This window comes from Dama dama, chromosome 22 (assembly GCF_033118175.1).
Source record: "Dama dama isolate Ldn47 chromosome 22, ASM3311817v1, whole genome shotgun sequence".
Classification (NCBI taxonomy): domain Eukaryota; kingdom Metazoa; phylum Chordata; class Mammalia; order Artiodactyla; family Cervidae; genus Dama; species Dama dama.
Window position 1 is genome coordinate 18,494,606 of NC_083702.1, and position 22,049 is coordinate 18,516,654.

At 38.2% G+C, this 22,049-nt stretch overlaps 1 protein-coding gene across 2 annotated transcripts; it reads right to left on the minus strand.

Annotated features, from left to right (window-relative positions):
- Positions 1-2,630: 2,630 nt before the first annotated feature.
- On the minus strand, positions 2,631-12,778 carry CLEC4D (C-type lectin domain family 4 member D). 2 transcript variants are annotated; one of them, XM_061124080.1, is made up of 7 exons: positions 12,579-12,778; positions 10,976-11,068; positions 7,532-7,567; positions 7,318-7,422; positions 6,457-6,608; positions 5,277-5,392; positions 2,631-4,775 (listed from the first exon to the last, which is right to left on the minus strand). In XM_061124080.1, the coding sequence occupies exons 1-7, from the start codon at positions 12,604-12,606 to the stop codon at positions 4,628-4,630; spliced, it is 678 nt and encodes a 225-aa protein (XP_060980063.1). In that variant the 5' UTR covers positions 12,607-12,778; the 3' UTR covers positions 2,631-4,627. The 2 variants fall into 2 exon arrangements, with proteins under 2 accessions (XP_060980063.1, XP_060980064.1); XM_061124081.1 differs by lacking the exon at positions 7,532-7,567.
- Between the last annotated feature and the right edge of the window lie 9,271 nt (positions 12,779-22,049).

A 22,049-nucleotide genomic window follows, 5' to 3' on the forward strand; every position in this document is an offset into this window, starting at 1 on the left:
GTATTCTTGCCTGGAGAATCCCCATGGACAGAGGGGCCCGGTGGGCCACAGTCCACGGGGTCACAAAGAGTTGGACACGACTGAACAACTAAGCACAGCAGTCTGTCAGTACTGACAAGGTTATTCAAGAATATGTAAATGACACAGCAGCTTTTATAAGCATGTTTCTTGCACACAGCACCATAAATAGACTCTCAAAATCATACATTGGAATTAATGTATAATCATTGAATGGGAAAATTCAACTGAATAAACAAATATAGTATATTAGCTTTCTTTACAAATGTTTATTTCTCATAGGCATGACAATCTGTGTTTTTGAAATCAATATGCCTTTAAAACAAAAGTCATTCAACCTGAAAGAAATTCAATAAATATATCTTCAACTTCCTAATTTCTTTTTTCATATCATAAACATCAAATGAGGAAACATTTAAAAATATGTGGAAATGTGTTTGTTCATGGCTTTGATACTTCAGATGGCTATAATATTTTAAATTTTATTTTGATATTGAAAGACACATAAAAATATTAATGCATATATTTCACTATTTACAAGTTAAGTTATGCAACTAACAGTCTTCAAAGTTTGCCCAAAAAAAAGAATTGTTACGATTTTATTAGAGTAAAGATCATTAGAACCTAAATTATTTATCAGAAAAATTCTTCTTTGAGAAGCAGATCATCCAGTGGAAACTATTTTTAAATATCATATTTTATAAATGGGGTTATATAAATACTTAGGCACCAGAAAACCCAAAAAGTCACAAAAAATAAAGAGTAATCAGTCATTCATATTCCCAAGACCATGTTCTCCAAATAAACCACTATTACAATTTAAATACTATTACCTCTTGGGCCCCTAATTTTTTAAAAAAACAAAAATACCTTTACTACGTCTTTTAAAAATGTTACCTATTTATTATTAAAAATTTTTACAGAGCAACAACTGTATAAAGATGAAAGTTAAAAAAAGAATTGAATTCCAAGTTGATATAGGTTAAGATTGATAGGAATCATACAGCAATGATGTATGAAATTTTGACTTAAATTTCTTTTAAAGTATGAATTTAATTTTACTTAAATTTACCAAACAAAAAAATTGAAGTGAAATTAAAGAATTTTTGAAATTTAAGAATTTTATAGGCCTTATGCTGCTGCTGCTTAGCTGCTTCAGTTGTGTCCAACTCCATGCGACCCTAGGGACTGAAGCCTGCCCGGCTCCTCTGTGCATGGGATTCTCTAGGCAAGAGTACTGGAGTGGATTGCCATGCCCTCCTCCAGGTTATAGGCCTTATAGATAACCACAAAAATTTTTTTCCTCAAGGGTCCCTAACAGAAAAATAATAAGGAATCATGTAAAATGTTCTTCTTGCTCTTTTCTCTTTTAAATTGGAGGATAATTGCTTTACAATGTTGTGTTAGTCTCTGCTGTACAATAATATGAATCAGCTATATGTATATCCTCCCTCTTGAGCCTCTCTCCCACTCCCACACCCGTCCCACCCCTCTAGGTTGTCATAAGGGTACTCAGCTGAATTCCCTGTGCTACCCAACAGCTTCCTACTATATATCCACTTTACACATGGTAGTATAGATAGGTCAGCGCAAATCTCTCAATTCATCCCACCTTCTCCTTCCCCTTGCTGTGTCTACAAGTTCCTTCTCTATGTCTGCATCTCTATTCCTGCCCTGCAAATAGCTTCATCAGTACCATCCTTCTAGATTCCATATATATGCATTAAGATACAATATTTGTGTTTCTCTTTCCGACTTACTTCTCTCCTCTTGTTCTTTCATTTCTTCCTCCTCCCAACCTGCTGTCCTCCTTTTCCTTTCTCAACAATATAGCCCCCAAATCATTCACTGGGTGGGGCAGGCTTAGGGAGCTTTTACATGGCACATGTGGATGCATGCAAGGAGACATAACCATATGTGGATATACGTATAAGAAATCAGTAATCATAGTTACGCTGAAGGGGTATTTAGAGGTTCGGAGTGGAAGAGAGAGTCACCTTATACTTTTAATAATGTTTTTTACTGTTTGCCTTTTTAACACATATACATTACTTTTTCAAAGATAAAAAATGTTTAGATTTTCTTTTTAAAGACTTTCTTGATGTGGACCTTTTTTAAAAGTCTTATTGAATTTGTTACAATATTTCTTCTGTTCCACGGTTTGGTTTTTTGGCCATGAGTCATGGGAGATCTTACCTTCCCAACCAGGGATCAAACCGGCACCTACTGCATTGGAAGGTGAAGTCTTAACCACTGGACTGCCAGGGAAGTCTCCAAAAAGTGCTTCGGTTTTTTAAATGTTTCAGACTTCTCGGACATTCTATTACAATGTCCTTAAGAAAGTAGCATTTATTTTTATGAAATTACTATTAGCTGCTTTAAAAAAATTGTGAAGACTATATATGAGAGGTGCAATGAGAATTGAGAATTGACTGAAAGGGACCAAGGGTGGAAACAGGGAGATCAATCAGAAGGCCATTATAATAATCCAGGTAAACAGATGTTTACTTGGTCCGGTGGAAGCCATGGAGAGAATGAAAAATGATCTGAATTGGGAGAAAAAGATTAGGGTATAGTTGTAGACATAGATGTATAAAATTACAAAGAGGTCACATTTTATTGACAACTGAATCTTTAAATACAGTTTTATACAAATGAAGAATGGATAATATTAACTATACAAAGTCTATTTCAACAAGTTTTATAGATTAATGCTATGTAATTTATGGCAAACATGAAGTCCCTTGGTGCTTCTTCAGTTAAAAGCATCAGCTTTAAACACATACATGTAAAGACATACATATACAGTCAATCAAACGCTAATATTCTGAACTTAGAAAACCACTAATTTCAGAATAAATACTATTTTTTTAATATAGTAGTAAGGAAGATGAAAATGTTAGTTTTTCAGTCATGCCCGACTCTTTGTGATCCCAAGGACTGAAGCCCACCAGGCTCCTCTGTCCATGAAATTTTCCAGGCAAGAATACTGGAGTGGGTAGCCATTCCCTTCTCCAGAGCATCTTCCTGACCCAGGGATCAAATACAGGTCCTCTGCATTGCAGGCAGATTCTTTACTATCTGAGCCACCAAGGAAGGTAACTAAAAAATTGTCACTTGAAATTTTCTAGCTTGGATCCAGAAAACATCAGCAAAATAAAATGTTTTAGAAAGACCTCCATATTTTGTTGATGTTGGACATGACTGCATCACAATTAAAACTACATATATCACAAAAGCACTACTTCAGGTTCTTAAAGCCATGACTTTCTTGCTAGTTCGAACTGTAACTTTATACTTCTAAATAAACATGCTAACAATTTACTTAAATGGATTGAAAATATGATTTTCTTCTGATTCAAATTAAAAATACAGAAACACTAATACAGTGTTACATGAATAATTAAGAACTATTATCTATCTGTTAGCCAAGAGGCCACAGCACCACCAGTAACTTTTCTGTAATACCAAAGGGAACACATTCCCCCTACTATGAAAGCTAGTTCTGGGCCACAGTCCTGTTTGTATCATAAATTAACTCTGCGAAGGTGAGCTCTTTGGCTTCCCAAAACTTTTGTTTCCTTAGCTATAGAATTAAAGGAGTTTGCTTAAGATGGCATGTAGGGACTTTTCCACTCAAAAAAATTATCAGCTTGAGACTCTTCACTATGGTAAGATTTTTAAAGTAGAGTAAATTTTTTAAAAGATAAATGGATATTTTTTTCTTGCTGGAAAGTGAAAGTCACTCAGTCATGTGCGACCCCAGGCTCCTCTATCCTTAGGATTCTCCAGGCAAGAATACCGGAGTGGGTAGCCGTTCCCTTCTCCAGGAGATCTTCCCAACCCAGGGATAGAACCCAGGTCTACTGCATTGCAGGTGGATTCTTTACCATCTGAGCCACCAAGGAAGCCCAAGAATACAGAAGTGAGTACCCTATCCCTTCTCCAGCAGATCTTCCCGACCTAGCAACCCAACTGGGGTCTCCTGCACTGCAGGCAGATTCTTTACCAACTGAGCTACCAGGGAAGCTCTTTCTTCCTGGGCAATACCATAATTCTAACTATTCTATACTGTTCTTCAGAAAATATTTTGCTCATGGAATTTCAATCTAATGACTGATACTATTAAAAAACCTGAAAACAAAGTACCAGACAATAAAAATGCTGCTTAAAAACTTTAGAGCTTGTGATATTTAGGTTAAAAAAATGATACACCACCACCAATTGGAATATCCCACCTTTGAACTTTAAGTTCTAAGAATCATCAGAGCAGAGGAAATGGTGACTTAAGAGATTTCACCATTCAAGCTATTAAATATGTAATCAATACACGCCAGTTGAAAAGTAAATACCCTGCCTGAAATACTATCATGAAAGCAAAGTTAATGAAAACTGACTGTCACAGAAAAATATGATTCTTTCCACCAAAACACTACACAAAAATACATTATCTTGAATGAATGAAACAAAAAAATAAATAAGGCCATCATGACTGAAAATGTTCTATGACGGAAAATGTTTTCTCTGTTCCCACAATACATGTATGTTCTGCTTTAGTCACATTGTTTCTTGTTTTCTGTCCTCATCACAGGGCCCCCTTCGTAGGTTTTTAGTTGAATGCAGTTCCAGTTATCTTGCAAATCCAACTTGCCTTATGGTCACAAGGAAAATCATTCCAGGCCCATTTGTCTTTGTCTTTAACAAGAACAACACATATTTCTTTCTGATCATTGTTGGGTTCACGCTTGTGCCAGAATCTGAAATGAAAAAGTATATACACACGTGTGTGTACATGTTGTGTGTGTATAGTAGAGGTCAGAGTACAAAGCAGAGAAAATGCCCCTAGTGAAACATTTACAGTTGCACTGTCCAACAAAATCAGAGCAACTGACTAGCATAGAGGTTCCAGAACAGGCAGTGCTCTGTTCTGAGTAGGCATTCTTATACCGGCATTGCTGTTGTTTAGTTGCTTAGTCATGTCTGACTCTTTTGCTACCCAATGGACTATAGCCCGCAAGTCTTCTCTGTCCATGCGACTTCTCAGGCGAGAATACTGGAGTGGGTTGCCATTTCCTTTTCCAGGGGATCTTCCCAACCTAGGGATTGAACCTGCCATCTCCTGAATTGATAGGCGGATTCTTTACCACTGGGTCACCAGGGAAGCCCTACACTGATATACCACCCCAAAATGAATTCAGCTTGCTGTCTTCTTCCTACTTTTGCCTATAAGGCTATTTTACCCTAGTTGGTATACTTACACCATCTGTGGGTTAAATGGTGTCTTGTCCACCCAATGCCACTGGCCGTCAAGGTTCTCATTCCTAAGTCCCAGGAAATATGAAAATCGTCTATCCAAAAATTGAGTGATAAAGTTCTGCGTAAAAATGTGAATTTTTATAAGTATATTTGCATTTATCAGTTGATAACCATTATTTTAGGAAAAGAGGAAAGAGATCAAATAAACTACTAGTTAAACACAAAAGCATTGGTTAGATGTTTTCAGATCCTGCCTCTGACATTTATGGTGTGATGTTAGTAAGTGCTTTAATGTCACCAAACCCCAGTTTTCTCAGCTCCAAAAGGGACAATTCCACTACTTCAGAGGGTCACTGTGAAGATTAAATGAGATCAGCTTGCAAATTACTTAGCACAGTTCTTAATGGGATTGGATTTTTAGGAAATTTTATTCTTAAAATTGCCTTCATTAATTATTTGCATATTTCATTAAATTACACTTATTTCAAAGAGTTGCTGAACCTATAGCTGCAAAGCCATGGAAACAAAGTCCTCCAGGAAACCATGTTAACCAAGAATGGAGTAGAATCTGAATCTGGGTATATAATATATGGAAATATATTGTGTGAGGAAATAAATTTCAGCTCAGAAATGACTTTACCTTGAGATTTCTTTTCTTAGAATAACAAACGTAAATCTGAATTATCTGTCCTATTCTTTATCCTGAGAAGATATTTCAGTCCTGATTAACCATTCATTTATTTACTTAATCATCAAACACTTATCAAGGTCTATCTAAGTGGGCCTAGCACTGCACAGGCCATTGGAGATACAAACATGGATAAAGCATGGCTGTAGCCCTCTGCAAAGAAGGAGTCATTGGAAGAGGTGGAGTAGTGAACACTGAACTAAGTGCCCTGGTCATACAATGCACAAAATACCCTGAAAGTATCTCCAGATTAGAACAAGAAGGATGGAGTGGGGAAGGTGGTCAGGGTAGTTTTCTTGAGAAAATATCACATGAATCAGATCTGGGAAGACCAGAAGATGTTGGCCACATGAAGAAAAATGCAAGAGGAAGAAAGTCTTTCCAGACAGATGGGAGAGACAAGCAAAGGCACAGAGGTGGAGCAGAGCTGAGAAATTCCTCTCTCTGCAGAGATTCAAACCAGCAGAGAAACTGACATGAGCCTCTCAGCATACCTGCTCAGCCCCTGTGCTGATGGTGGCCAGGTGACCTCCCATCCCAGAGCAGTGGCTTTCACTCTGAGCCCACGTCTTGTTGTCATTAAAAGGAAAATAGCAGTTGGACTGGAAGGCTCTCCAGCCCACAGGACAGCAATTCCAGGTGCCCCCTCATGTGAAAATCGAAAGGAAAATTAAGTCCAAGGGAGCATGCCATATGTAACAAATCGTATAGTTATTTTACTACCTAATGTCCAATTAACACATAAGAAAAAAATACCAGGATTACCACAATCATTCTGCCCCCCCCCTATAAAAAAAGGATCCTGAAAATTACATTTCTAAATAGCTCCTAAACAAAAGTATCTGAATCACATAATGACCATGAGAAAATTACAAGGTTTTCTCTTAGAAGACGCGATCATTTTTCAACATCCCTACATCTATTTACAACCATATTTGAAAGAGTTCTCATAACAAAGCTTTTGGCGGGACATTTTATCTGAAGGAGGCAAAGAACCTGCTAAAATGCTCATGTAATGAGACTTCACAGAATAAAAAAGATAAAGACACTTTGGCAAAGTTTACATATTCTAGGAGGGAGCAGTGTTTATATATCTGAACCAAAAGAAAATGTTATGCTTTGGATGCCAAAAAAGCTTCATAAATGTTTTGTTCATATTCTCTGGTTAGTTATTCAACTGCTCACAATCATGAAAATAATTACATCTCAATTTACTGATGTCTGCTCTTGTGCCAGATTTCATCTTGTGTTCTTTTCATCTCTCTCTTTATATAGTAATGTAGAAATGATATGCTTTAAATCAGGCTATGAATTTGAATGGAAATAAGGAAGAAATTATCTTCCACTCGCTGTACCTTTCAGTTCTGGTTTCTCTCTGACGCATATCACCTTTGGGTGCTGCTTTGGGAGCCTGAAGAACCCCGTTCCTTTCTTACAGGGTAGAATGTTGTGGTGAGTCACTGTGAAGGAGGAAAAAAATCTTAGTTTCCTTTTCCTGTATAACCACTTACTTTGGGGGCATACTGCACTAAGTAAATTTTCTTTTACCATAATAGTTAAGGTCCCCACCTTCTCTGTTCTTCCTATGCAGTTCCTTTGTTTCAGCTCCAGGTGAATTGGTTGAAAAAAGAATTGTTGAAAATTAATATTTTCATTATTATACATGTGTGTTAAGACATTTCAGTCGTGTCTGACTCTTTGCGACGCTATGGACTGAAGCCCGCCAGGCTCCTCTGTCTATGGGATTCTCCAGGCAAGAATACTGGAGTGGATTGCCATGCCCTCCTCCAGAGGATCTTCCTGACCCAGGAACTGAACCCGCATTTCTTATGTCTTCTGCATTGGCAGGTGTGTTCTTTACCACTAGGGTCACCTGGGAAGCCCTTAGTGTCCATTTCATGCTTTATGGGGGTAGTTTTGCAAACCTTAATGTCCATGTGCTTTTAAACATGTTTTTCTATCAATATTTGTGCTTAGAGTGGAGATTTTGGTGACCACTGGTATTCTTCTGCAAAGTCCTACAAGTCTTACACACTGATCTTTTCAGTATTTTCACTTTGAAATATAACCAAGTCTAACGAAGTGAAAAACATAAATGTACAGTTTATCAAATTATTATAAAGTGAACATTCCAACAACCCAGCTCAAAAATGCAACATTACCAATGCCCCAGGTGACCTTCACAGCCCAAACACAAATCCCTCACTTTCTCTTAAAGGTAATCATGCCATGGCTTTTAAAGCAATCACTTTGTGCTTTACTTCATAATTCTACCACTTCATAACCTATCACAAAACCATATAGATCAGATTTGCCTGCTTCTGAACTTTTTATGAGTGAAATCATACTTTGGGTTCTGTCTTCTGCTCAGGGTTGTTTCTGAAATTTATCTATGTTGTTTCATGCAACCATAACTCGTCAGTTCTCATTGCTAAAAAGTGATCCATTATCTTAATGAACAAAAATGTGTTTATCTTTTCTTCTTCTGTTAGATAGTTGCCTTGTTTCCAGTGTTTGGCTAGTATGAGCTCTGCACCTCTGAGCATTTTTGACCATGTATCCTTAGAGCACAGAAGCATGCATTTGTGTAAGGTCCATGCACACGTATGCAACTGCTGGTAATAGGTTATACCTATTGCCTACTGTGGTTGGGGTAACCTTTTTCAAAGTGACTATGCTGCTGTATGCAGTATAATCTGTATGCAGGTAAATAAGCAATAGTTAGAATCAGACATGGAACAACAGGCTGGTTCAAAAGGGAAAGAAGTACATCAAGGCTGTATACTGTCACCCTGCTTATTTAACTTATATGCAGAGTACGTCATGAGAAATGCCAGGCTGGATGAAGCACAAGCTGGAATCAAGATTGCCAGGAGAAATATCAATAACCTCAGATATGCAGATGACACGATCCTTATGGAAGAAAGTGAAAGAAACTAAAGAATTTCAAGATGAAAGTGAAAGAGGAGTGTGAAAAAGCTGGCTTAAAACTTAACATTCAAAAAACAAAGATCATGGCATCTGATCCCATCACTTCATGGCAAATACACAGGGAAAAAATGGAAACAATGAGAGACTTTATTTTGGGGGGCTCCCAAATCACTGTAGATGGTGACTGCAGCCCTGAAATTAAAAGACACTTACTCCTTGGAAGAAAAGCTATGACCAACCTAGACAGCATATTAAAAAGCAGAGACTACTTTGCCAACTTTGACTAATCAAAGTTATGGTTTCCCAGTACTCAAGCATGGATGTGAGAGTTGAACTATAAAGGAAGCTGAGCACTGAAGAATTGATGCTTTTGAACTATGGTAATGGAAAAAACTCTTGAGAATCCCCTGGACTGCAAGGAGATCAAACAGTCAATCCTAAAGGGAATCAGTCCTGAATATTCATTGGAAGGACTGATGCTGAAACTGAAGCTCCAATACTTTGGCCACCTGATGGGAAGAACTGACTCCTTGAAAAAGATCCTGATGCTGGCAAAGATTGAAGGCAGGAGGAGAAGGGGATGACAGAGGATGAGATGGTTGGATGGCATCACCAGCTCGATGGACATGAGTTTGAACAAGCTCTGGGAGTTTGTGATGGACAAGGAAACCTGGCGTGCTGCAGCCTATGGGGTCACAAAGAGCCGGACACAACTGAGCCACCAAACTAAGTACCACTGTATACTCCCACCAGCAGAAATTCACTGAAGGTCTACTTGCTTTGCAGCATCATCAATACTTGCTACTGCCAGACTTTAATTATTACCATCCCCAAGTTTTTCAGTGGTATCTCATTGTGAGTTGAATTTGTATTTCTCTGAAAACTAATGAAGTTAAACATATTTTATATGTTTATCAGACATTTCATTTTTTTCTTTTCTCTTGTGCCTGTTCAGGACTTAGCCCATTTTTCTGTTGTCAGTATTTTTCCTATTGATTTGGAACAATGGTTTAAATATTCTATACTCTAATCCTTTATTAATTATATGCATTAAAACATATTCTCCTGTTTTCTGTTGTCATTCAGTGTTATTTTTGTTGAACAATAATTCTTACTTTAATGTAGTATACTTTGGTGACAGTCTCTTTAATGGCTAGCACATTTTGTGACATGCTTAAGAAATCATTCTCTGTCTCAAGGTCATGAATATATTCTCCATGTTTTTCTAAAACATTAATTTGCTTTCCTATTTTAATCAATTCTCTGCCTTAGGTTGGTTTTTGAACATGATATGAGGCAGGAGAACAATTTCATTTTTTAATATGGATAATCAATCCTCTCTACTACAGTAATTGAACAAAACTGTCTTCTCCCTAAACTCTGCAATATCCCCTTCTGTTCACTTTTTAATTAATTTTCATTGAAAGATAGTTGATTTATTCCCTTCAGTTTTATTTCATTTATTGTTGTTTAGTCGCTCAGTCCTGTCCAACTCTTCATGACCCCATAGACTGTAGCCAGCCAGGCTGCTCTGTCCATGGGATTCTCCAGGCAAGAATACTGGAGTGGGTAGCCTGTTTTATATAGAGTTCATAAATACAGATCTGTAACAAAGCTCTCAACATTCTTTCTCTATTTGTTTATTCTTTCACCTATACTATATTACTTAATTTATAATAACTTCATACAATGTCTTGATATCAGAAAGAAGTCTCCCTGTTGTTCTTCTTTTCAAAGGCAGACTACAATCCATCTGAAATTTGAGGGTTTTTTTCTGGTTATTCTCTTCTAGAAAGATGCAGTCCTTGTTATCCTGGTCCAAAGTGAAGAATGATTTGCAGTAATCTCCAACCTTCCAGTGTATAGGAACGGGTCTAAGTTCCATCGTTCCTTCCCTGGCTCAAGGCTGCATCATCAAAAAACAGAAGGTCAAGTATGTAACTCTGAATATTAAATCCAAGCCCTGAGGGCTTTCTGGATTGGTATATTGGAGAAGGTCATGATAACAAAAGGTTTAGGGCAACTTTCTGAAAGTTTTTCGAGTGAATAATTCAAGGAGCGTTCCACTTGCTAATAACTTACCCACACAATTTGCAATAAAACAGGCACTTAGAAGTGACATGAAAAAAATAGCAATGGTCCAAGGGATCAGCTGGGAATGCTGGCCTCTTTCTACTAAAACAAAAAGAAAGATAAATAGGTTATCTTCTTCTCAGCCACAAGAACTAAGGGAACTAACGCCACCAAGGAGAAAGCTTAGAATGAGATCATCCAAAATATTTTAGAACTGGAAGAGAGCTTAAAGATTTCCCCTGAATAAATCAACTTTAGAGTTCACTGATAAATTAATTAATTAATTAAATATATTTATTTGCAAATAAAATGTATTTCTTTGGGGGTTTTTGGGGGGATTAGGAACATGCTTTTTATTAACCAGGCTCAAAACCCCAAAATCTTTAAAAATTGATAATTGCAGTACATAAAAATCAAAGCTCCTTTATAAACAAATAATGTTAAAACACAAGGAACACATGGAAGAAAAATCTTGTCACAATGCTAATATCCAGACTGTATAAAGAATTTCAAAAACCAATTTGAAAACTGAGCAAAAATTTGAGCAGAAAATTTGCTGAAAGTATTTTGAAAATCCATTAAACAAACTAACAAACAGCATGCTCAATCAGAGGCATGTAAACCAAAATATTACGGCATGGTTTTGTCATATATCGAATTTTTAAAAGTAAATTGAGAATATGGAGTGTGGCAAGGCCTACAGGAAATAAACACTCAGTGAGGAAATAAATGCCACTACTGAACTATAACCTAGAAAACCTTTTAGACGGATAAAGTTAGGAACACTTATCAAATTTTAAATGCATTACATTTGCCACAATTTAAATTCTAGAGACCAAGCCTATAGAAGCAATTAAACTTATTTCTATAAAATGATATTTACTGCAATAATTTTGGAAATTGAAAAACAAAAAAACCTTGAAACCTAATACTTGTATGCGTATCATCAAAAGCAGAGACACTAAATTATGGTGAACTCATATGATGAAATTCTATAGAGCAATTAAAATAATCATGTATACAAGTATGCATTAACAGAAAGAAGTCTCCAAAACATATTGCTACATAAAAATGTGGTTTTCAGTACCATTGTACATCATGAGCCCATTAAAATTTGGGTGGAGTGATGAGATGAAATGAAACATTAATTTCAAAATTAGGTATTTCTGCATTCATTCTATATATTTCTCAAAATTATTTTTAATGTTCTTACAGTATAAACCCATTTATGTGTCACTTAAGTAGAACTTGAGTATAAAAAGAAATAAAGTCAGAACCTCAGGTTCACTGCTGTCCCAGTCCATGTGTTTTCTGTATCTCTCTTCTCTTTTTTTCCTTTAAACAATTTTCCCAAATTAGTTTCTTTCATCTTATTTTTTTATATACTTGGTGCTCTCTCTTGTCCCTGTATACATTTTATAAAGAAGTTTCTAATACCCCAAATGTTTGAATCTATGCCCCTCCTCTTCACCAAAATCATTTTCACTTTCTTCAACTTCCTCCCCATCACCAACTTCAATCTTCATAACTACAACTATCATCAATTCATATTTTAAAATCTTAGTCATAATTAAATATGCTTCCTTAAAACTGAAAGGAGACAAATACTCACATTTATTTTGCGGTTCTTCTTGCCCCATTGTGTGTTAAATCTCTGGTGATTCAGCAGTGGAGAGAACCAGCAGCCTCAGCAGCCTCTTAATTTTTTCCCCACAGTTTATTTCTGTGGATAAAGAAATATATTCAGAAATTTTTGAGATTGAACATTAATCTTGCCTATTCTGGTAAGATCAGAAAACTCTCGATATTAAAGACAGCTCAAAAGAAGAAGTCTTTCCAAACACGGGGGTTTCCTTTGATTCACTCTAGGATGGAGCAAAGAAAAAGGAAATTGAGAAAGCCGCACTCAAAAGCGGTAGAAATTTTGCTAAGATCGCTACGCCAGTATGTCATGTAGAATTTCTTAGTTTATTTTCACTTGTTCAAGCAAAAAATGTAGCCATACCCTAAAAGAATCATAACTTTACCTAATCAAAAGCAGAATAAACATTTCCTCAAGTTTCTTTTCCTGGATATTATATTTTCAAAGGTAGTTGTGTGCTTGAACAAAACTCTGCCCCGGAAATTTCTCTGAACTAAGTTGCATGCAAGATGGTAAAAGATAATGTGAACAATGAGCAAAAGTTTTTAATCTGCACAGCGTATGTATGTAAAGACAAAAAACTTTTGTTGTAGAGTTGAGAAAAATGTTGTGGAGCTGTTGATTAAATTCCCAAGTATTCCAATGAGAGAAATTAAGCTTCTTTGCCCTATAGGGCAAAGAAGAGGAAATGAGAAATTCTGTGGTAAAGAACACAATCTTCAACACAGGTGAAATGTACTAAACTTGGTTAAGTTGCAAAGACTCCAAAACCAAGCTTAAATAACTTTTGTTGTTGTTCAGTGGCTCAGCCGTGTCCGACTCTTTGCAACCCCATGGACTGCAGCACGCCAGGCTTCCCTGTCCTTCACCATCTTCCGGAGTTTGCTAAAATTCATGTCCAGTGAGTCAGTGATGCCACCCAATTATCTCATCCTCTGTCATCCCCTTCTCCTCCTGCCTTTAATCTTTCCCAGCATCAGGGTCTTTTCTAAGGAGTCAGCTCTTTGCATCAAGTGGTCAAAGTACTGGAGCTTCAGCTTCAGCATCAATCTTTCCAATGAATATTCAGGATTGATTTCCTTAAGGATTGACTGTTTGATCTCCTTGCAGTCCAAGGGACTCTCAAGGATCTTCTCCAAAAAGACAATCTCTTTAACAAGTGGTGCTTGGAAAGCTGGTCAACCACTAGTAAAAGAATGAAACTAGGACACTTTCTAACACCATACACAAAAATAAACTCAAAATGGATTAAAGATCAAACAGAAACTATAAAACTCCTAGAGGAAAACATAGGCAAAACACTCTCTGACATAAATCACAACAGGATCCTCTATGATCCACCTCTCAGAGTAATGGAAATAAAAGCAAAAATAAACAAATGGAGCCTAATGAAACTTAAAAGCTTTTGCACAACAAAGGAAATTATAAGCAAGGTGAAAACACAGCCCTCAGATTGGGAGAAAATAATAGCAAATGAAGCTACTGACAAAGAATTAATCTCTAAAATATACAAGAAGCTCCTGCAGCTCAATTCAAGAAAAATAAATGACCCAATCAAAAAATGGGCCAAAGAACTAAACAGACATTTCTCCAAAGAAGACATACAGATAGCTAACAAACACATGAAAAGATGCTCAACATCACTCATTATCAGAGAAATGCAAATCAAAACCTCAATGAGGTACCATTACACGCCAGTCAGGATGGCTGCTATCCAAAAGTCTACAAGCAATAATTTCTGGAGAGGGTGTAGAGAAAAGGGAACCCTCTTACACTGTTGGTGGGAATGCAAACTAGTACAGCCACTCTGGAGAACAGTGTGGAGATTCCTTAAAAAACTGGAAATAGAACTGCCATATGACCCAGCAATCCCACTTCTGGGCATACACACCGAAGAAATCAGATCTGAAAGAGACACATGCACCCCAATGTTCATCACAGCACTGTTTATAATAGCCAGGACATGGAAGCAACCTAGATGTCCATCAGCAGACGAATGGATAAGGAAGCTGTGGTACATATACACCATGGAATATTACTCAGCCTTTAAAAAGAATTCATTTGAATCAGTTCTAATGAGATGGATGAAACTGGAGCCCATTATACAGAGTGAAATAAGCCAGAAAGATAAAGACCAATACAATATACTAATGCATATATATATATGGAATTTAGAAAGATGGTAACGATAACCCTATATACAAAACAGAAAAAGAGACACAGATGTACAGAACAGACTTTGGGACTCTGTGGGAGAAGGCGAGGGTGGGAAGTTTTGAGAGAACAGCATCGAAACATGTATATTATCAAGGGTGAAACAGATCACCAGCCCAGGTTGGATGCAGGAGACAAGTGCTTGGGGCTGGTGCACTGGAAAGACCCAGAGGGATGGGATGGGGAGAGAGGCAGGAGGGGGGATCGGGATGGGGAACACATGTAAGTCCATGGCTGATTCATGTCAATGTATGGCAAAAACCACTACAATATTGTAAAGTAATTAGCCTCCAACAAATAAAAATATATGAAAAAAAATCACAATGAGGTACCATCTCACACCAGTGAAAATGGCTGCTATCCAAAAGTCTACAAACAATAAATGCTGGAGAGGGTGTGGAGAAAAGGGAACCCTCTTACACTGTTGGTGGAATGCAAACTAGTACAGCCACTATGGAAAACAGTGTGGAGTTTCCTTAAAAAACTGGAAACAGAATTGCCATACGACCCAGCAATCCGACTGCTGGGCATACACACTGAGGAAACCAGAATTGAAAGAGACACATGTACCTTAATGTTCATCGAAGCACTGTTAATAATAGCCAGGACATGGAAGTAACTAGATGTCCACTGGCAGACGAATGGATAAGAAAGCTATGGTACATATACACAATGGAATATTACTCAGCCATTAAAAAGAATGAATTTGAATCAGTTCTAACGAGGTGGATGAAACTGGAGCCTATTATACAGACTGAAGTCAGTCAGAACGAAAAACACCAATACAGTATGCTTCAGTTGTGTCTGACTCTGTGAGAACCCCACAGAGAGTAGCCCACCAGGCTCCTCTGTCCCTGGGATTCTCCAGGCAAGAATACTGGAGTAGGTTGCCATTTCCTTCTCCAATGCGTGCATGCATGCATGGTAAGTCACTTCAGTCATGTCCAACTCTATGCGACCCCATGAACTATAGCCTACTAGGTTCCTCCATCCATGGGATTTTCCAGGCAAGAGTACTGGAATGTGTTGCCATTTCCTTCTCCACCAATACAGTGTACTAACGCATATATATGGAATTTAGAAAGATGGTAACGATGACCCTATATGTGAGACAGCAGAAGAGACACAGATGTAAAGAACAGTCTTTTGGACTCTGTGGGAGAAGGCAAGGGTGGGATGACTTGAGAGAATAGCACTGAAACAATATTATCATATGTGAAACAGATCGCCAGCCCAGGTTCGATGCATGAGGCAGGGTGCTCAGGGCCGGTGCATGGGGAAGACCCTAAGGGATGGGATGGGGAGGGAGATGGGAGGGGGGTTCAGGATAGAGAATATATGTTCACCCATGGCTGATTCATGTCAATGTATGGCAAAAACCACTACAAGAGTCTAAAGTAATTAGCCCCCAATTAAAATAAATAAATTAATTTTTTTTAAAAAGTCTTCTCCAACACCACAGCTCAAAAGCATCAATTCTTCAACACTCAGCCTTCTTTATGGGCCAACTCTCACATCCATACATGACTACTGGAAAAACCATAGCTTTGACTAAATGGACCTTTGTTGGCAAAGTAATATCTCTGCTTTGGTGGCTGCACAGCGCTGGAGTAGCCATGACGAGATACCCTATGTCCAAGTAAGAGAAACCCAAGTAAGACAGTAGGTGCTGACAGAGGGCAGACAGACTGAAACCACAATAACAGAAAACTAGCTGATCTGATCACAAGGACAACAGCTTGTCTAACTCAATGAAACTAAGCCACGCCATGTGGGGCCACGCAAGATAATCGGGTCATGGAGGAGAGGTCTGACAGAATGTGGTCCACTGGAGAAGGGAATGGCAAACCACTTCAGTATTCTTGCCTTGAGAACCCCATGAACAAAGTGAAAAGGCAAAAAGGTAGGACACTGAAAGATGAACTCCCCAGGTCGGTAGGTGCCCAACTTGTTACCGGAGATCAGTGGAGAAATAACTCCAGAAAGAATAAAGGGACGGAACCAAAGAAAAAACAACACCCAGTTGTGGATGTGACTGGTGATAGAAGCAAGGTCTGATGCTCTAAAGAGCAATAATGCATAGGAACCTGGAATGTTAGGTCCATGAATCAAGGCAATTGGAAGTGGTCACACAGGATATGGCAAGAGTGAATGTCGACATTCTAGGAATCAGCAAACTCTGATGGACTGGAATGGGTGAATTTAACTCAGATGACCATTATATCTACTACTGTGGGCAAGAATCCCTTAGAAGAAATGGAGTAGCCATCCTAGTCAACAAAAGAGTCCCAAATGCAGTACTTGGATGCAACCTCAAAAATGACAGAATGATCTCTGTTTGTTTCTAAGGCAAATCATTCAATATCACTGTAATCCAAGTCTATACCCCATCCAGTAATGCTGAAGAAGCTGAAATTGAATGGTTCTATGAAGACCTACAAGACCTTCTAGAACTAACACCCAAAAAAGATGTTATTTTCATTACAGGGAACTGGAATGCAAAAGTAGGAAGTCAAGAAACACCTGGAGTAACAGGTAAATTTGACTTTGGAGTAAGGAATGAAGCAGGGCAAAGACTAATACAGTTTTGCAAGGAGAACACACCGATCATAGCAAACACCCACTTTCAACAACACAAGAGAAGACTCTACACATGGACATCACCAGAGGGTCAACACCGAAATCAGATTGGTTTTATTCTTTGCAACCAAGGATGGAGAAGCTTTATAGAGTCAGCAAAAACAAGACCAGAAGCTGACTGTGGCTCAGATCATGAACTCCATAGTGCCAAATTCAGACTTAAATTGTTGAAAGTGGGGAAAACCACTAGACTGTTCAGGTATGACCTAAATCAAATCCCTTATGACTATACAGTGGAAGTGAGAAATAGATTTAAGGGACTAGATCTGATAGACAGAGTGCCTGATGAACTATGGACGGAGGTTCGTGACGTTGGACAGGAGACAGGGATCGAGACCATCCCCATGAAAAAGAAATGCAAAAAAGCAAAATGGCTGTCTGAGGAGGCCTTACAAATAGCTGTGAAAAGAAGAAAAGTGAAAAGCAAAGTAGAAAAGGAAAGATATACCCATTTGAATGCAGAGTTCCAAAGAATAGCAAGGAGAGACAAGAAAGCCTTCCTCAGCGATCAATGCAAAGAAATAAAGGAAAAGAATAGAAGGGGAAAGACTAGAGATCTCTTCAAGAAAATTAGAGATACCAATGGAACATTTCATGCAAAGATGGGCTCAGTAAAAGACAGAAATGGTAGGGACCTAACAGAAGCAGAAGATATTAAGAAGCGGTGGCAAGAATATACAGAAGAACTAAAAAAAGATCTTCATGACCCAGATAATCACAATGGTGTGCTCACTTACCTAGAGCCACACATCCTGGAATGTGAAGTCAAGTGGGCCTTAGGAAGCATCACTACGAACACAGCTAGTGGAGGTGATTGAATTCCAGTTGAGCTGTTTCAAATCTTAAAAGATGAAGCTGTGAAAGTACTGCACTCAACATATCAGCAAATTTGGAAAATTCAACAGGGGCCACAGGACTGGAAAACGTCAGTTTTCATTCCAGTCACAAAGAAAGGCAATTTCAAAGAATGCTCAAACTACCACACAATTGCACTCATCTCACACGCTAGTAAAGTAATGCTCAAAATTCTCCAAGCTAGGTTTCAGCAATACATAAACTGTGAACTTCCAGATGTTCAAGCTCGTTTTAGAAAAGGCAGAGGAACCAGAGATAAAATTGCCAACAGCCACTGGATCTCTGAAAAAGCAAGAGAATTCCAGAAAAACATCTACTTCTGCTCTATTGACTATGCCAAAGTCTTTGACTGTGTGGATCACAATAAACTGTGGAAAATTCTTCAAGAGATGGGAATACCAGACCACCTGACCTGCCTCTTGAGATACCTGTATGCAGGTCAGGAAGCCACAGTTAGAACTGGACATGGAACAGTGCACTGGTTCCAAATAAGGAAAGAAGTACGTCAAGGCTGTATATTGTCACCCTGCTTATTTAACTTATATGCAGAGTACATCATGAGAAACACTGGGCTGGATGAAGCACAAGCTGGAGTCAAGATTGCCGGGAGAAATATCAATAACCTCAGATATGCAGGTGACACCACCCCTATGGCAGAAAGTGAAGAACTAAAGAGCCTCTTGATGAAAGTGGAAGAGGAGAGTGGAAAAGTTGGTTTAAAGCACTACATTCAGAAAACTAAGATCATGGTATCTGGTCCCATCAGTTCAGTTCAGTTCAGTCGCTCAGTCATTCTGACACTTTGCGACCCCATGAACCACAGCATGCCAGGCTTCCCTGTCCATCACCAACTCCCGGAGTTCACCTAAACTCATGTTCATTGAGTCGGTGATGCCATCTAACCATCTCATCCTCCGTCGTCCCCTTCTCCTCCTACCTTCAATCTTTCCCAACATCAGGGTCTTTTCCAATGAGTCAGCTCTTCGCATCATGTGGTCAAAATACTGGAGTTTCAGCTTTAACATCAGTCCTTCCAATGAACACCCAGGACCGATTTCCCTTAGGATGGACTGGTTGGATTTCCTTGCAGTCCAAGGGAATCACTTCATGGCAAATAGATGGGGAAATACTGGAAACAGTGGCTGACTTTATTTTGGGGGGCTCCAAAATCACTGCAGATGGTGATTGCAGCCATGAAATTAAAAGACACCTACTCCTTGGAAGGAAAGTTATGACCAAGCTAGACAGCATATTAAAAAGCAGAGACATTACTCTGTCAACAAAGGTCCATCTAGTCAAGGCTATGGTTTTTCCAATAGTTATGTATGGGTGTGAGAGTTGGACCATAAAGAAAGCTGAGTGCAGAAGAATTGACGCTTTGAGCTGTGGTGTTGGAGAAGACTCTTGAAAGTCCCTTGAACTACAAAGAGTTTCAAAGAGTCGGTCGGACACGAATGAGCAACTGAACCGAACTAGGTCGGTCATGGCTTTTCTTCCAAGGAGCTAGCGTCTTTTAATTTCATGGCTGCAGTCACCATCTGCAGTGATGTTGGAGCCCAAGAAAATAAAGTATCTCACTGTTGCCATTGTTTCCCTATCTATTTGCCATGAAGTGATGGGACCAAATGCCATGATCTTAGTTTTCTGAATGTTGAGTTTTAAGCCAACTTTTTCACTCTCCTCTTTCACCTTCATCAAGAGGCTGTTTAGTTTTTCTTCACTTTCTGCCATAAGGGTGGTGTTATCCGCATATCTGAGGTTACTGATATTTCTCCTGGCAATCTTGATTCCAGCTTGCACTTCATCCAGCCTGGCATTTCGCATGATGTCCTCTGCATATAAGTTGAATAAGCAGGGTGACAGTATACAGCCTTGACATACTCCTTTCCCTATTTGGAACCAGTCTGTTGTTTCATGTTTGTTTCTAACTGTTGCTTCTTTACCTGCATACAGGTTTCTCAGGAAGCAGATAAGGTGGTCTGATATCCCCATCTCTTGAAGAATTTCCCACATGTTGTGATACACACAATCAAAGGCTTTAGCATAGTCAAGAAGCAGAAGTAGATGTTTTTCTGGAATTCTCTTGCTTTTTCTATGATCCATTGAAGGTTGGCAATTTGATCTCTGATTCCTCTGCCTTTTCTAAATCCAGCTTGAACATTTGGTAGCTCTTGGTTCACGTGCTGTTGAAGCCTCGCTTGGAGAATTTTGAGCATTATTTTGGTAGCGTGTGAGATGAGTGCAATTGCACAGTAGTTTGAACATTCTTTGGTATTGGAAGGAAAATTTACCTTTTCCAGTCTTGTGGCTACTGCTGAGTTTTCCAAATTTGTTGGCACATTGAGTTCAACCCCTTAACAGCATCATCTTTTAGAATTTGATATAGCTCAGCTGGAATTCCATCACCCTCACTAGATTTTTTGTAGTGATGCTTACTAAAGCCCACTTGACTTCACACTCTAAGATGTCTGGTTCTAGGTGAGTGATCACACCATTGTGGTTATCTGGGTCATGCAGATCTTGTTTGTATAGTTCTTCTGTGTATTCTTGCCACCTCTTCTTAATATCTTCTGCTTCTGTTAGGTCCATACAGTTTCTGTCCTTTATTGTGCCCATCTTTGCATGAATTGTCCCTTGGTATCTCTAATTTTCTTGAAGAGATCTCTAGTCTTTCTGCTTATATTGTTTTCCTCTGTTTCTTTGTATTGGTCACTTAGGAAGGCTTTCTTATCTCTCCTTGCTATTCTTTGGAACTCTGCATTCAGATGGTTATATCTTTCCTTTTCTCCTTTGCCTTTCACTTCTCTTCTTTTCTCAACTATTTGTAAGCTGTCCTCAAACAACCATTTACCTTTTTGCATTTTTTTTCTTGGGGATGGTCTTGATCACTGCCTCCTGTACAATGTTATGAACCCTGTCCATTGTTCTTCAGGCACTCTATCAGATCTAATCCCTTGAATCTATTTCTCACTTCCACTGTATAGTCATAAGGGATTTGATTTAGGTCATACCTGAATGGCCTAGTGGTTTTCCCTACTTTCTTCATTTAAGTCTGAATTTGGTAATAAGGATTTATTATCCTTAAGTTAGTAAATAACAAGGATAGATAGATATTAAAATAGTTTTATATATTATTTATTCATATTATAATGTTAAATTAGAAACATTTGAATACATAAAAATATGAATGTATAATGATTCAAAAGGAAGCAATTCATATTTCCAACATAAAATGTGAGTATATATTATAAGACTTGCTTATTTTTTAAAAACTTTTTATTTTTTATTGGGTTATAGCCAGTTAACAACATGTGATAGTTTCAAGTGAACAGCAAAGGGATTCAGCCACACATATACATGTATCCACTCTCCCACAAACTCCCCTCCCAATCAGGCTGCCATATAACATTGAGCAGAGTTTCCTGTACTGTACAGTAGATCCTTGCTGGTTGTCCATTTTAAATATAGCAGTGTATACATGTCCATCCCAAACTCCCTAACTATCCCTTCCCCTCAACCCTTGTTTATTTTGAACTGACATTGCAAAACAAATGTATTATTATGATATGTACGTCAATATTTGTTTTTTCTTCTTTCAGTAAGAGTATATGCATTTCCAAGCATAGATGTTTCCTTGTTCTGTTTTGTAGAACTAAATAATAGATACAGAAATGGTAAGACAAGTAATTCTGGAGGAAAATTTCTGGAGGAAAAACAGGAATGACTTTTGTG

Coding starts and splice junctions, on each gene's coding strand:
- CLEC4D (XM_061124080.1), bottom strand. CDS start 12,606: ATGGGGCAAGAAGAACCGCAAAATAAAT. Junction 7,568..10,975: donor TTTTATTGCAAATTGTGTGG/GTAAGTTATTAG, acceptor ATTCACCTGGAG/CTGAAACAAAGGAACTGCAT. Junction 7,423..7,531: donor GCATAGGAAGAACAGAGAAG/GTGGGGACCTTA, acceptor CCTCCTTCACAG/TGACTCACCACAACATTCTA.